Genomic DNA, 15,664 nt, shown 5'->3' with positions numbered 1-15,664 from the left:
AGATATCATAGTGGTAGACAGGTAGGTGACAGTTTATCACTCGGCTGTACTCAGAAAAAAGGCATGTGACGTCGGAACAAAGTTTGATTCGACTATGAGTTAGTCAGAAAAGTACGATTCTGTGCGAGGAACCGGACTCGACTTTCAACAATCGTATATCAATGAATATAGAGCAAATGTTCACGATCTTTCTTCTATCGTTAACCCTCGAGTGCCCCGGTTGGTTCACATACTTTGGGAGGACCGAAATTTTGACTAAAATAGCGTTAATGTTTGCCGATTTATAGTTTCAGATAAAAATTAACATTCCTACGTCTGAAATTTTGAGTTTTACAATTTTGACCATACAACTCCGGGAAATTTAGAATTACGACTCCGAATACAACACCAACAAAATATCGCCGAACTCGTTTCAAAGGTCCGATCATGAAGACATTTCTTGCCGCTGATTTGTGTAGTGTAGTTCGACTATTCACTGTTAATATAGTACGTAGTAGTTGATCGTATCGTATTTTCTTTTGTAACGATTTCCATTTATTGTTAATTTACAGACTGTAAATAATATGTATTTATTACTTTACCAAGTTTTGCTTTTCATCAGTATCGTATCTGGAAAACGTGATATAGGTAAGCTTTCAATTGTTCATTTTATAATAGGGGGTACCTGCTTTATTTTTTTCGAAGAGGGGGTACCCCTTCTATTTTTTTTTTAAAAGGGGTACCCACACCATTTATTTCCAAAGGTGGTACGTGTAATATATTAGTAAACTTTATATATGTATAATGATTTTTTGTCATGCCATTGGAGAGTAGAGCGTTGCACATGGTGACCCCCTCCCTAAAAGAACGGCATACAGGTCATTTGGAAAATATTCTAAATCTCAGAATAACAAAACGTTTAGATACAATCATATACAAAAAGAAGTTCAAGTCTAAATTATCTTCGTTTTCGTAGGAATAATTAGTAAATTTGAGGGTTATGTTATTTTTGGGTCACTCTTTTCGAATTTCTATTCTGGAATCGCAGGCTAGATCACGGCGGTGCTGTAATAAATACTTGGAAGATTCTGGTCCTACAACTTTGTATGTGAAAAGCGTTAGTTAGAATGAATCCTTTCATAAATAACATGTTTATACTCGTATAAAAAGGTAGTCGCATAGTACGTAGCGGAAATGGCCTCAATTATTGAATCAAAACATGACATCCCTATCATCATTACAACAGTATTATAAATGCATCATACCGTTTTATAAATATGGGCGCATTTAAATCTATGTCAAATTACTTTGATTTGGACTTGGTTATTCCCTACGGCAACCATAACCTATATATTAATCCATAAATCATAACTTATCGGTTGAATGCGGTAATTGTGTGGTGCGATTTACATACGATTTTGTTTATGAGTTTTTTGTAATATTTTCGTCTTCGGCTGATTGTGTGACGTCAAAATTGAGATAAACTTGAACCTAGAAATGTCAGCGGTTTTTCACAGCAAATAACTGTTAAAAATGTTAGTTATGTTAACTCGCATGCAACTGTATATACCATAACTGAAGAAAGAGCAGTGTGATTAAAGCCGTACGATATGTTTTCATTTACACAATTCACTGATAGGTTTTAGGTAAGTCGTAACGGGATTCTTCATTGGCCGTCCACCCGGTTGCAGTTCTTCATTGCAATATAACTTTCAGAGCATTTTTAGTTAACTTATGAGCATCTTTCAAAAATTGACATTTGCGGCTCTCTAAAACTTTACCGCCAAAATCGACTGAAGTCATACTTGTTGTATCGAAGATATGAAGCCCCAGTGGAAATATGTATAAAGCAATTCCGTTTCAAAACTATGCCCATATTATTATCGTAAAATAAAATATTTACTAACCTAAATTAGGTTGGATTAAAACAGCGTTTGTCAAACTCTTTTTTTCGCCCACGCTTTTTATCTCACCTCGCAGAACACTGAAGAAATTCGAAGCTGGAATTGTGTAATGGGATCAACTTGCACAACCGGCTTATTACGACATCTTTTGAGCCTTTCAGTTTTGAGCCAACAAGCCATTGAGAAGGTTTTTTTTTTTAAAATTTGGTCTATAGAAAAATTTAGAGGGTTGACAATTGAAAAATTAGGCCGACGGTTAACAATATTGTACAGTTGACGAAAATTATGTGCTTTCAAGACTGATACGAGGCTTGTCCGCCTGATGGGAAACGAATTTACAACCCAGAGACGCCAGAGTATACAGCCGAGATCGTCATGGCGACCTATTAGTCGCAATTTTAACCCTGTCCCGCGAAATTAATTCCAATTCCAATTTTTGAACTTATTCTTTCACAAGCAAATCACAGCATGCTTAGCACCCCTAGAACAGCGGCTGCTACCAAAATAGCGTTGGATCTGGGTAACAATCAAATGACGATCGAATCGATACGCAGGGTGTCCCAAAATAAATGAAACTCACAAAATCGGTAATCGTATTAATTAGGGCTGGGCATTTCGAATCGAATAGTAAAGCATTCGAATCAATTCAGAGCAAAATTTCGAATCGCCGCCATCTTGTTTTTTTTTCATTCCGCCAATGGCCGAGGTAACTTTCTCAATTCTTTTTAATGAAGTCATATTTTTTCAACGCAATTTTGACATATGACTCTTTTCTGTAGTGAGTTATTGATAAAAACGTATTTTTTCTTGTGTGGGAACGCTCAGAAATCAGCCTGAAGAATTTATTATATGTTTTCATTAATTTATGTGTCTGGAGGACCTAATACAATAAGAAAATTACACACAATTTTATATTTCCCAAGTATTCGAGATTCGATTCAAAAAAATATTCGATTCGATTCTGAAATTATCAGGTATTCGAAAATGCAAAGCCCTCGTATTGATGAGTTTCATTTATTCCGGGGCATCCTGTACTTTATCGACGATTTCAATTTTGAGGAATTTTCGTCAGGCTCATAGGTGCTGAACGATTAGCAGATTATTTCTGGAGAAAGCCATTTAATAATAACAATTCAGCAAAACAACGCACAGGTCCACTTTTTGTCCGAAAATGGAGCATCATTCAGGAGCTTTACCACTTTGCAATTTTTGACCGAAAATATACGAATTGTGAAGCTTTTATATGAACAATAACATAATTTAGTTTTTTTAAATAAAATCGAATGGACAGACTTGATGGATGCATTAATCAGGCTACTGATCAGTAGAGCATGTCGTAAAATGACCATTTGATCATGTTACGCATGACAACGTAAGAATTTTAATTACAGAAAATGATTGTAGTCATGACATGTAAATATGATGGATGGTGGGACGTTCACATATTTTTTACAAGTAAAATAAAAAATAAAAGTTCCGGGATATAAAGGGCAACATATTCTAAATTTAGTGACCTGAAAATCTACGAGCTCGTTGGCTAAAAAATAAAATAAATGAATATGATAAATTGAAATTTACGGTTTTCGAACACTTCACTAATTTATATAATCCTAACAAAATGAGTCGTTCACCTTTTAATTTTTACACGACGATAATGATGAAAAAGAATAGTTGTGGGGTAAAGGTCAGCTTTCATTCCCCAAAAAACAACCTAAATTGTAACAGTATGCGCTCGTTGGCTAAGACAGTTGTCGTGAAAGCTTATTTAAAATAATCCAAATTGTGTCTTTAAATAAGAGCACTCATTCGCCAACAAAAATGTCGAAATACAGAAATTAAATGTTATGATAAAAATATTTTGGTGCGAATGTTCAGAAAAAACATTGATTGAGTATGGCCAAACTTAATCAACTTAATCAAGTAACAAGCGCACTGATACGGATGCATTGTTGCTTGATAATAATAAGTGGCAAGAACAACAATGTAATAATGACGAGGTATGAACTACGGAGTTCAAAGCGATCTAAACATATTGCCAGATAAGAACAGAACAGGCCTAAGTCACAATTTTGAGTTTTGAGAAAAACGCAAAAAACAATTTGGAATTTTTTTTATTTTTGTATTTCTGGATATTTACACTTAGTGAAATCCTGAGTTCTGGTTATTGTAATGTGGATGAGAATATCTTCGTAATCAATATTTTTTGGAAGTATTTAGACCCGTTCTGTTCTCAACAACTTCTGAAATTTTTTGTATGGAATGCAAGGTAAAACAAGATGACTTAGACCTAAATTGCACTGAACAAAGTTTTAGGGATGTAAATTTTGGACATTTCATTTCTGAGTTCATGCCCATCATATTGGAACTTAGGACTAAATTTTTTCAATATTTTGGGGTTTTGAGCCATGCTCTACAAGGTGGTATTCTTGAAATCCTGAATTTCTCAATAATAAAAATTTTAGCTGGACTTAAGGACTATAATATTTTGTAGAAGTTAACAGAATGGGCCTTAGTCCTACTACTAAAAATTTGTGGGCTCAAAACCCCAAAATATTGAAAAAAGTGAATTTTCCAAAAATGTGACTTAGGCCCCTTCTGTTCTCATCCGGCGATATACACGAATACCTGAACTCAATTCCTATAACGGTAGTAGAAAAAAAAAACATGAAAATAATTGTTTCCGTGCATTTCTCCATTACCCATGTCTCTAACAAAAATGTAGTTCTGTAACGTTTTGTCTGACCAAGGTAAGACTTCATCAAGCAAACATATTTAAACTAAATCACAAAGATAAACTTTTTTTCACGAGAAAAATGAAATTACGAGCACTTAATTAATTAAGCCATGTTAGAAACTAACTAATGCAATCTAGCTTTAGTTTCTTTTGCTCGTACATTTTTTTTTTGTTAGTGTGACGTTGTCGAAAATATATTGTATTGATGACGCTTCTCGATGACGATAATCATTACTGGTTTATCGCGTCTCCCTCCACGCTGAAATACAATTATTTTTATTTTATCTCATTGTTTATACTTTCGTATTTTTGGTATGTAAAAATATAACTTCCTTCTGACTTATAAAATTACGCTACTCACTTTTCAGAAGCAGAGAAGAAACCATCGTTTTGGAAAGACAATGCAAAAAAAGAATTGGAAGCCGCATTAGATGCTCAAAGACTCAACACAAATGTTGCTAAAAACGTCATAATATTTCTAGGTGAGTTGCTAGAATTTTTTATTTTGCAATTTCGGTGCGATACTATTGCAATAATCGCACCAATAAGATGTTGAATAACATAGTCTGCCTTACGTGTAGTTGGACTTCAAGAAACCTTGTAGAATCTCGGATCGGATTTGTCTTTTCCGTCAGAATTTTAACAAACTCGACATAGTTTTCCTACGATTGTTGCAGGCGATGGTATGGGAATATCCACTGTTACTGCCGGAAGAATATTGAAAGGCCAACTCCGGGGTGAGAGCGGCGAAGAAACAAAGCTAACAATGGAGACGTTGCCTCATGCAGCCCTCAGTAAAGTAAGACTATTGTTTTCCACAAGTCAGTTATCTTTACTTTTGCTACGGCATCCTTGCTTTATATGCATACGGATCCGCCGACACAAAAGATTAGAAGAAGAATAAGCAGTTAGTCCCGCAGAAACCAATTCATTGTTTTTCAAATTGCTCTTTACCAACTTGTGTAAATCATGCAAAAATATTGAAGCATCAAATATAACTGAAAACAATTTTTATAAGAAGGTAGAGCATATAGATCAGTGTTTCCCAAAGTTGATTGACCGCGAGCCATAATTAGAAACGGAAGGGTATTTGCGGGTCAGGAAAGAGGGCCTCCCGCAAGGGGTCAATATCGGTACCGATAATTAAGATACGCAACTAAATTGTACGAATATGCACGTGCTTAATCTGTGAAAATGACGTAACAATTGGCGGTATGTAGATCACAATAAAACATTAAGTGTTAACTACGTCACTTAAATTCGGCGGGCCATAGTAAATCGTTAAGTGGGTCGTAATTGACTGGAAGTTTGGGAACCACTGATATAGATAAATAAAACCAAGGACAGCAGTGGCGTAAGCGGTCACGTCTAATGAAAAAAAAAAAACAATGTTCACAAATCAAGAAAATTTGGGTGAAATATCGGATCTCATAGGATTTAGAGAAAATTTGAGAGAAAAATATATGTAATAGCCTTCTGGCGACGACTTCCATTTTTAAGTACAATAATTTAAAATCGACGGGTCCATCAGTTATGCAGAAGGACGCTTTTCCCCTAACTGGAAGTCTCTCAACCCCAATCCGCTAGTAAAGAGCCAGCCGGGCCGAGTCACTTCACTCAGATTATTCACTTCTAGTCTATGAGTTTATATATTTCTGCATGTGCTGTTTATTCGCACAAAGGTGGACGCTTCCGAAGTATGTGCACCAAGATGGCGCAAAACCTGAACCCTAACCTGGTACACATACTATCTTCAGGTTAAGCGCCATCTTGGTGCACATACTTCTGGAGGTCCCAAAAGTGAAACTGCGCTTTGAAATATTTCATTAAATGAATAGCCCAGTATTCGGGTATGGTCATCACTAATCTATTTTATCTCCCACCTAGTTTTCGAATTTTGTTGCCTTGAGTCCATCACTGATCTAAATATCACTGGCGTTTAATTGAGTACGAATCATTTCAGTCAGAAGATTCAAGTCACTTGTCTTTGATAAATGTCACAAAAGTTCCTCGTGCCTCCCTAACGCTTATTACCGGTGCTTAGGCTATAGAGTACCACCATCGTTAAATTGTATTTAGAAAAAACCCATCTTTTTGTGTAACAATATTTTAGACGTATTCGGCCAATGCTCAAGTATCAGACTCAGCTGCGACTGCAACGGCATTTTTATGTGGTGTGAAGTCAAACTGGTACACACTTGGTGTAAATGCTGCGACTGTGTATGACAACTGTGAAAGTACGAAAGGAAACGGTGTCGAATCGGTTCTTGTTGATTCGTATAAAGCAGGTATGGGGCTCCCGAAGTATGCGAACCAAGATGGCGGACATCGGAATGTAATATGTGTACTAGGTTAGGGTTAGGCCATAATTTTAGGTATAAATACTACGGAAGGCTCTTGGCTAGTCTTCAAACTGATAATAGGACTAAAATAAGGTAAATTGGACTAAAATTATCGCCTAACCCTAACCTGTTACCCATGTTACGTTCCGATGTCCGCCATCTTGGTTCGCATACTTCGGGAGCACCGCAGGTATTTATATTTATTAAGCAAAGGATTGTGGATGTGTCAACACCAGTCCCTACTTAAAAAAAATAGTCTGTAAAATTCTAGACAGAAAATTCCTAAGCAATTCTAAAACATATAACAATATACAAAGATCGATTAAAATGTTTAGTTTTGTTTGGGGGAAATTTCACGGCGCAAATTGCTAAAGAAAGCATCTTATGTGTAGCATTTCCCCTACAATCTTCAGAAATAGTTGATAAAAAATATTGCGCATCTTTGGCTCTCAAGATTTTTGATTAGATACCAGTTTAATAAAAGTCAAGGGAGGCCTAAAAGTAGGTTACAGTTAATAAATATTCCACCCTATATCAGCTTCTCGGTTTTGCGAAAAATTGTGGTATTTTTATTTATATTCCTCTTGCTATACGATCGGAAGTTTGCAAGTCTGACCGGTGAGCCCTTCAGTCGGGTGTTTGATGGGTAGGCGAAGAAGTGTTTGCACAAACACGTGTTAAACAATTATAGACTACAAATATCTTGGCAAGCAATTTAAGACAATGCAAAATTAAATGACGCCGGTGACACTTCACTGTGGGCCATTTGCGAAGTAAATTGCCTCTTAAATAGCTTCAACTCTATTGTTCATTTGTTATATCAGGTTTCTAGACCATATGTAGTATCTTCTCCAATAATCTTAGTTATTTTGATATTCAGGTAAATCGGCTGGCGTCGTTACAACAACTCGTATTCAACACGCCACTCCAGGAGCGACCTATGCTCACGCACCAAACAGGGAGTGGTACGGTGATGCTGATTTAACAGAAGAAGCAAAACAAAACGGCTGCAAAGATATTGCATTGCAATTTTATGAAGCTTCCGATATGATAACGGTAAGAGATAAATATTCTTAGCTTGTTTTATTGAACACAAAAAAGCACTACCTCATGAAGTTGATTATCACAAACTCAGTCCAGAGAATTACTTCCAGTTGAACTGAGAAAACTAAATTACAGTACTGAGTCTTTTGAACTGTATCTTCCGTGAGAGATTATGACATATTGGTCCAGTCTATGACTGGAAATATACTTCCATGCAACATGCAATTAGAGAGAGCAGGGATATTTGTTGCGCTTTGACGGATAGTTTTATCAGTAGTAGTGATTCAGAATTCGGCACTCTTTCGCTAGTTTTCTCAGCTTAAAATAAAAGTAGGCCTACTACACTGGACTGGATTTGGACACCATCTTAGATATCCATCATTGTGATAATCCACTTCATGAGTAACTGTATCTGGGGAGATGCTCTTCTGCACCCATTCTATAACAAAACAAGGGAAGTTTTCCAATTTTTTACGCCACTGATTTTTCTTTAGAGATGGTTTTTATAGAGGTGCCAATACGCATCAGTATACTCCTATAGAGCCTTTGGAATTGTGAGCGTGTAATACAGTTTCGGAAATTTCAAAATAAGTTTTGTCTTCGAGAATTAACATCTTCATTGACATTCTTAGGTTGCTTTGGGTGGTGGTCGTAAATACATGCAACCAGAGAACACGACAGATTACGAATATCCGAAAATGTCAAACAGCAGAAAGGACGGAAAAGACTTGATTCAAATGTGGAAAAACAAGATGACGTCGTCAGGGTTCGAACCAAAGTTTGTGTGGAACAAGAAGGAATTCGATGACGTTGATGTTGAATCAACAGATCGGCTACTTGGTAAAAAAAATTCACTGAGTATCATTGATGAGTCGAAGTTAGAAAAATAGCATTTACATACTTTTTTTGTGGTGGGGAAAAACGGTTTCATCATTTGACGAACCACGACCATACGTCCGATTATCAGTCCATGTCGGATATGGAATGAGTTAGCCAGTTATTTGTTTTCAGATGCAGGGACTTGATGGTGGAGGTAGCCGTAACCGATCAGCGGTCACGTGAACTACCCTGCGGCGGCGAGAAGTACAGCAATTCTCTCGCACATAACTAACCCTGTATGATTCGACCCCGCAAATCCACACAGGGTAATCAAAGTTAATGTGGCGAACGTATTCCCAACACTTAGCACGATGCGCCACACCGCTGAACTCGAAGTTTTTCCCTAGTCCAAGTCTCGAGTCGGACCTCCTGAAGTAAGCACACCAAGAAGGCGCACAAAATGAACTCAGGTTGTGTACCAGGTTAGGGTTCAGGTTATGCGACATCTTGGTGCGCATACTTTAGAATTTCCCTCGAGTCTATCACTGGGTTAAACTTGACTGGTGGTCACTTGATGACCAGTTTGAGCCATTTTATTCAGATGACTCGAATCCCTTTTAGTCTTCGATAAATGGCAACTTGATCCCAACCCGAGCTTCACCAACACTGTTAAATTTCGAGAATGAGGCATTACGGTAATATTCTACTTACAATTAGCCACGGTACTCTGGTGCTGAGATCAATCAAGTTACGCACTATATGGCATAATCAACTATCAATGGCATGAACTACACTTTAGTATCAAGATGAAATTAGAGTATGTGGACTATGATGGTGGACACCGGAACATAATATGTGTATACCAGTTTAGGGTTAGACCATAATTTTCCGGTACAAATACTACTGGTGTCACTTGGCTAGTCTCCGAACCCGTAAAAGAACTAAAATAAGGGAACTTGAAATAAAATTCTGGCCTAACCCCAACCTATTACACATACTAGGTTCTTATGTCCGCCATCTTGGTTCACATACTCTGGTAAGACCGAAATTTGTAGTTTTTTAAGAGGTTTTTAATTCATCAAGAACTTAAAAAAGGTTTAAATCTTTATAATTTTACATTCGCTCAATTCTGCTACAGTTGGTATCGCGAATTTCTTGATGAGGCTCGATACATCTCTTCGAAAAATATTATTATGTTGGGTGATCTACTTTTATTAGGATCAATTTTCATAATCATTCCGGGGGAGGGGAAGCTGATGAGGGTAATCGTATGGCAAATCACGGTTGTCGGGCCGGATAGTTTTTTGGAATAGTTAATTTATAGAATTAGAGGTCGAGATCCTGGATTTGGGTAATAAATACTAATTAATTTATCCATTTTATATATTTGATACTGATGTATTACGTCTAAAGGTCTATTTGAGCCATCAGATATGCACTACGATGCTGAACGATCAAAAGATGGCGAAGGAGAGCCTTCGATAGCAGAAATGACGTCAAAGGCGATTCAAATGTTACAGAAAAACGATAAAGGGTACTTTCTATTGGTAGAAGGAGGGAGAATTGGTAAGTTTTTCACGTACAAAACTATAACACGGAGTGTACGCTCGGGGAAATGGACCCAAATGATTTATTCGGTCACCGCATTGACAGAATTGTACCGAATGTCCATGAATTTTACTAAAATTAGGATGGGATTTTTATAGTCATCCCGGCAAAGGAATTGACGATGAGAATTAATCAGGGTATACCACGACTAATCCGGTTACCAGTCCTGTCGGGTATCGTATAGCTGGTCATTGATGCGACTGGTGGTATAAAACGTCGTACCGGTCCCGCGAAACACCATTTGAGTTCTGAAATCTTATCGCGGGTTTAGAGCTTGCAAATCCGCGCGGTTTAAGTGTGATCAGAATATACGTGCTTTAACGCTTAGCACAAAGCGCCAACAAACTGAACTTTAGTATAGAAAAGATTTGAAATTAAATGAATGAAGGTAATAGATTTTAAACATGGCTGTCTACCGAAATTTGAAATCGACCAGTTGAAAGAGATTTTTCGAGGCCCCACAACAACTTAGCAGCAAAACGATGCATATGTCTACTTCGTGCCTAATAATTAACATACTTCATTCCTTGTTTCAGACCACGGTCATCACTCAGGCAACGCGTACCTTTCTCTCCATGACGTCGTTGCGTTTGACAATGCCATTGCAGAAGCACTCCGTATGACGTCACAAGAAGACACAATGATTATTGTGACGGCAGATCATAGTCACGTGTTTACTATTGGTGGAAAGTCAATTCGGGGAAATAATATATTTGGTAAACGAAACAAATATCAGATAGTCTCAGTAACCCTTGCTACCTCTGTGGTCTCCCGCAACTTTGCTCATATACCAGTCTTCTTTATTTCAGAATGACCGCATGTGACTTTGCTTTGACCAAATTTTCTTAAAAATGGTAGACTCCCAGTAGTAATATGCACTGCAGATTGCTCAAAAGTAATTCATACTCGAATTCAGAGTTATCATTAGCTAACCCCATTAATGTATTTAGGTGTATTGCTACAGTACATGCGTTAATCCAGTATCAGATTTATTCTATAAAAGCTGAAATTTTTTTCCATTCTTTCCGCGTATCAGAAATGGTTGATGCTCACGTTTTATATGTCAGTTTTCTGAAAGCCAAATCGCGAGCCTCCACGCGAAAGCGAAGGCAATAATAACATATCCTAACAGTGATGCTTTGCATGTACCACTGATATGCTAAAATCAAAAAGTAGCAATTTCGCCTTTTTCTTCCTAGTGGGTTATTGATGAAACATGTTCCTTACCCAGCGAACACCCAGCGAACGTTGTCTGCGTTATAGATTACGTGTTTTACTAATTTATGTGTCTGAGGTGTCCATCACAATAAAACAGTCACAAAACTACATATCTAACTACAACTACATATTAAGTATTCGAAATTCAATTCGAAAATTAATTCGATTCTGAAATCATCAAATATTTGAAAATGCCCAGCCCTACTGGCAGTTCGCTGTTTTTCATTGCCAGTCAATGCTTGTTTCAAACAATTTTTTTTGTAATCTCAGGATTGCAACCAGACGTTTCAAACCCCGTCAATGCGTTAGACAACAAACCCTATACCACATTGATCTACGCCAATGGACCAGGGTTTCATGGCGAATATTTTGTCAATGCGATGGGATATAACGAGCCAATCATTAAGAATGGAAGTTCAAGAGAAGATCTCACTAACGTGAACACAAGTAAGTTTGTTTATTAAGATGTTGGCGACAATATTTAGATATAACATTACAAGTAATTATTTTCTATATAAAAACTGACTAATTAATACAGCTAGTTGTGAACATTGAATGAAAATTGAAGTTCACGTGACCGCTTGTCGGTTGCGGCTTCATCGAACATTGAATGAAAATTGAAGTTCACGTGACCGCTTGTCGGTTGCGGCTTCATCAACCAGCAAGTCCGTGCATCTGAAATGAATAACTGGTTAGTCATAACTAGACATGGGCTGGTAACCAGACGAGAGGTCGTAAGTGGGCCGCGTGATATCGCGTAATCGCTTGGTGGTCAGCATAACTGCCTGTCCGGTGCGGCTCCATCCACCATCAAGTCCATGCATCTGAAAAAATTAACTTTTTAGCCATAAACAGACATCGGCTTGTAAAGAGACGAGAGGGCGTAGTTGTTTATGTGACTGAGATGTCTTATCGGTTTTCCTCTGTCAATTCAATAAAGATTTCTAATTAAAAATCCATCTCAAGTGGAAAAATATTATTTTCAATTACGAAGTTGCAATGACGTAATATGGCGGATTTTATTTCGGCCACAAAATATTAAAAGAAGTATAGAGAATAGTAAAACACGCCATTTAACAAAAAACCAAGAAGCAGATATATAGGGTGGAATATTTAATAACTGTAAACTACTTTTGGGCCACCCTGTGTCGATACAGAATTACATAACTAACTATATCGATAAAAAAAAGTGTCGAAGAGGTACTATTGTTATTGGACTTTCATTAAACTGGTATCTAATCAAAACAAAAGCTTATTTTTGATACAAACTATAAACTTTGAAAACCAGAATTTTGTAATTTTATCCGCTCATTTTCAGCTGCCCCGGATTATCTTCAGCAGAGTGCAATTCCACTGGATTCTGAAACCCACGGGGGAGAAGACGTAGCAATTTTTGCATCTGGTCCGATGGCACATTTGTTTCATGGCGTTCATGAGCAGAGTTACATTGCATACGTAATGAGGTGACACATTTTTAAATCTAGAACTTTAAAAATGCGGTATTTGGTTCATTAGCGACTCCATTATTTGTCATCGAAAAATGAAGAATTACGCCAACGGTAATTACAGCTTAAAAGTTTCGATGAAGCGAACGCAAAATGTTTTATTTACCATATTTTGTGAATTAGAAAAAATATGCATTTTTGGAGTCTACAGTTTTGTTACCATTTTGTTTAAATACAATGACTGATTTCCAGAAAAGCGATTAAAGTTATCATGGGGGTGTTATATAGAAATACGTCACATTATAGGCGCTCGCCAAGAATCTGGTACAACTATCAGTAAACTATTTCCATTCTTGGTCTGGTTGTGGCAGCTAAAAAGTCAGTCGCCATAGGTTTGGCCGTATCGGCCATGGTATGGAAATACCGCCATGGTTTTGCGGCAGCTGCAGACGCCACAGAATACCTAAAACTGCACTTGTCGCCAGACAGGTGGCGTTGTTCGCTGAATGATGAAGCGGTCTTGTGTGAATAAAAATGCGTTAATCCAATATATTATTATTTTGAACAACACAATTCATGCATCTAAATTGACCAACCGGTATTCTACCCTAGCGCGCAACTATCTGACATCCGGCCTTACAGATCACCAGAAATGAGGCCGTTGTTCCTAAGTAATCAAACGTTTAGAGAAGTATGTTGATATGATTAAAATTCCAATCGAGCCTTTTAGATGCTTAGAAATTTACCTATCAATATTACCTTCAGATATGCATCCTGTGTTGGACCAGATCAAGGACACTGCATGAAGGAAGATGACATAGGCCGTATTGAATATCTCGGAAGTTCCATATCTGTTTCAACTGCTAATAGCACCTTGCGTATTCAATTTATTTTTCTGATAATTCTAAGTGTTGTAATATTCATTTTGCTGCTCCTATTAATCAGAAATTCATTGAATTCTAAAAGGAAGGCGAACTACAAAGAGTCTGGCAAGGCACCTGATGTACCGTTATCTACACGTCCATAATGTCTAATTCGCTTCCTACACGCTTCTACTCAGTGTTCACTGACTGCTACAAAGCTCTCCTCAGATCTTATTTTCTGTAAAAGACTGACTGAACTATGTATCAGGGTTTTGCCTCTATAATCTCACTTGTCAAATACATTTACAATTTCTATTGTCTTATATTGGTAATTTTACATTAACTTCAATGATACTACTTCAGCATCTCTTCGTGAGAGTCGTTAACTTCGCGATACCGTTGTACTTCAAATCGAAATCCTCAATAACCTGTGATATCAACATCGTTAACCACAAATAATTTTTATAAACCTTCAATCAGTGGTGGGATTCAAGGGGATTAAACGGGTTTGAGCGAACCAGTTCTTCTGGCAATTATAGAACCAGTTCTTGACCGTGAGATAGTAATTTTCTGAAATGAAGGAACCTGTTGTTAGTGAGATCGATACAAAGGAGAACCCGTTTCTAAAATTTTGAATCCCACCACTGTCCTTAATACCTATTTATTTGAAGATTTCAATAATAAAGATTTTTGACATGAAACGTTTGTTCAGCATGAAGTCTTTGTTGGGTTTAGAATATTTGTGTCCTATTTATGCTGTTTTCATGAGGGCTCCAAGCCTCGTATCGAGCAAGTAAAAAAAGAGATAGCGATCGGAGACCGTCGACTTAACGATCTAGCGGCGTGTATACTTTTCTTTTAATTAAAAAGCTAACGCTGGTTTGATGTAGGATGGAAGCTGAAAGGTCGTTGCGACGGACGAGTGGCGGATATCCGTCCGGCTACCCCCGCCCACTTTAGTCCTTCAAGTAGTTTAAATTCTACCTCATGGACTCTTCACTCCCAACGGGAGTCAAGTTTTGTCAATTTTTATGGTCTGTGATCACTCAACCGTGACGAATTTTTTTTTGTTATATACTTCACTTCAATTACCTTATATAACCCAAATATGGCATCCCTACCTATTACCATTCTCCAGATATGACCTAAAATCACCGGAGCGTGACTGACATGTGAAAGAAAAAAAATTCACCTAAACCTGATTCAAATAATTTTTCTAGTCATGCCCATGCCTTTAGACTTTTCATAAGACCTCCCAGAGGCCCGCAATAAGCCAAAATCACCAGACTATGACGGGGGGGGGGTGGGAGAAAAAAAATTTCTTGAAAAACGAATTAATAATTTTTCCAAACAAACCTATCTATTTTATTGGACACGTAGTGGACATAACGATCGTTTCAATATTATGTTGGTCTTGTTGTTGTTCTTTGACACTTTTTGGACATCTAGTGGAAAATCTAAAAAAAAACGCTTTTTTCTTTCATTACTGGACCGATTGCTTCGAAATTTTTACTGGTTAAAGATGAAATTTTTCTCCAGAAGGGTATTACTTTTATTTATTTCAAATATTTCTATTAGCTTTGTGAGATTTGTTTTTGTTTGCTATGACGTCACCGAACGTTCTGCGGACGCCTAGCCGACACTCCTCTTCTTTTTGATCACGTGACATCGAACGTCGATGGTTCGTAACGAAGTCCTTACGGTACTT

General features: G+C 37.3%; 1 protein-coding gene across 1 annotated transcript; it reads left to right on the top strand.

The window, feature by feature from the left end:
• Positions 1–481: 481 nt before the first annotated feature.
• Positions 482–14,657, top strand: LOC120334953 (alkaline phosphatase-like). The gene is made up of 11 exons (XM_039402468.2): positions 482–627; positions 4,986–5,099; positions 5,295–5,416; positions 6,731–6,905; positions 7,840–8,015; positions 8,636–8,843; positions 10,236–10,388; positions 10,967–11,146; positions 11,919–12,095; positions 12,967–13,111; positions 13,859–14,657. Exons 1-11 carry the CDS (start codon positions 564–566, stop codon positions 14,118–14,120), a joined length of 1,776 nt encoding a protein of 591 aa, XP_039258402.2. The 5' UTR covers positions 482–563; the 3' UTR covers positions 14,121–14,657.
• Positions 14,658–15,664: the final 1,007 nt, after the last annotated feature.

The sequence above is a fragment of the Styela clava genome, chromosome 1, assembly GCF_964204865.1.
Source record: "Styela clava chromosome 1, kaStyClav1.hap1.2, whole genome shotgun sequence".
NCBI lineage: Eukaryota > Metazoa > Chordata > Ascidiacea > Stolidobranchia > Styelidae > Styela > Styela clava.
The sequence above is the reverse complement of the archived record's forward strand: the minus strand, read 5'-3'. Positions and strand labels throughout refer to the sequence as shown.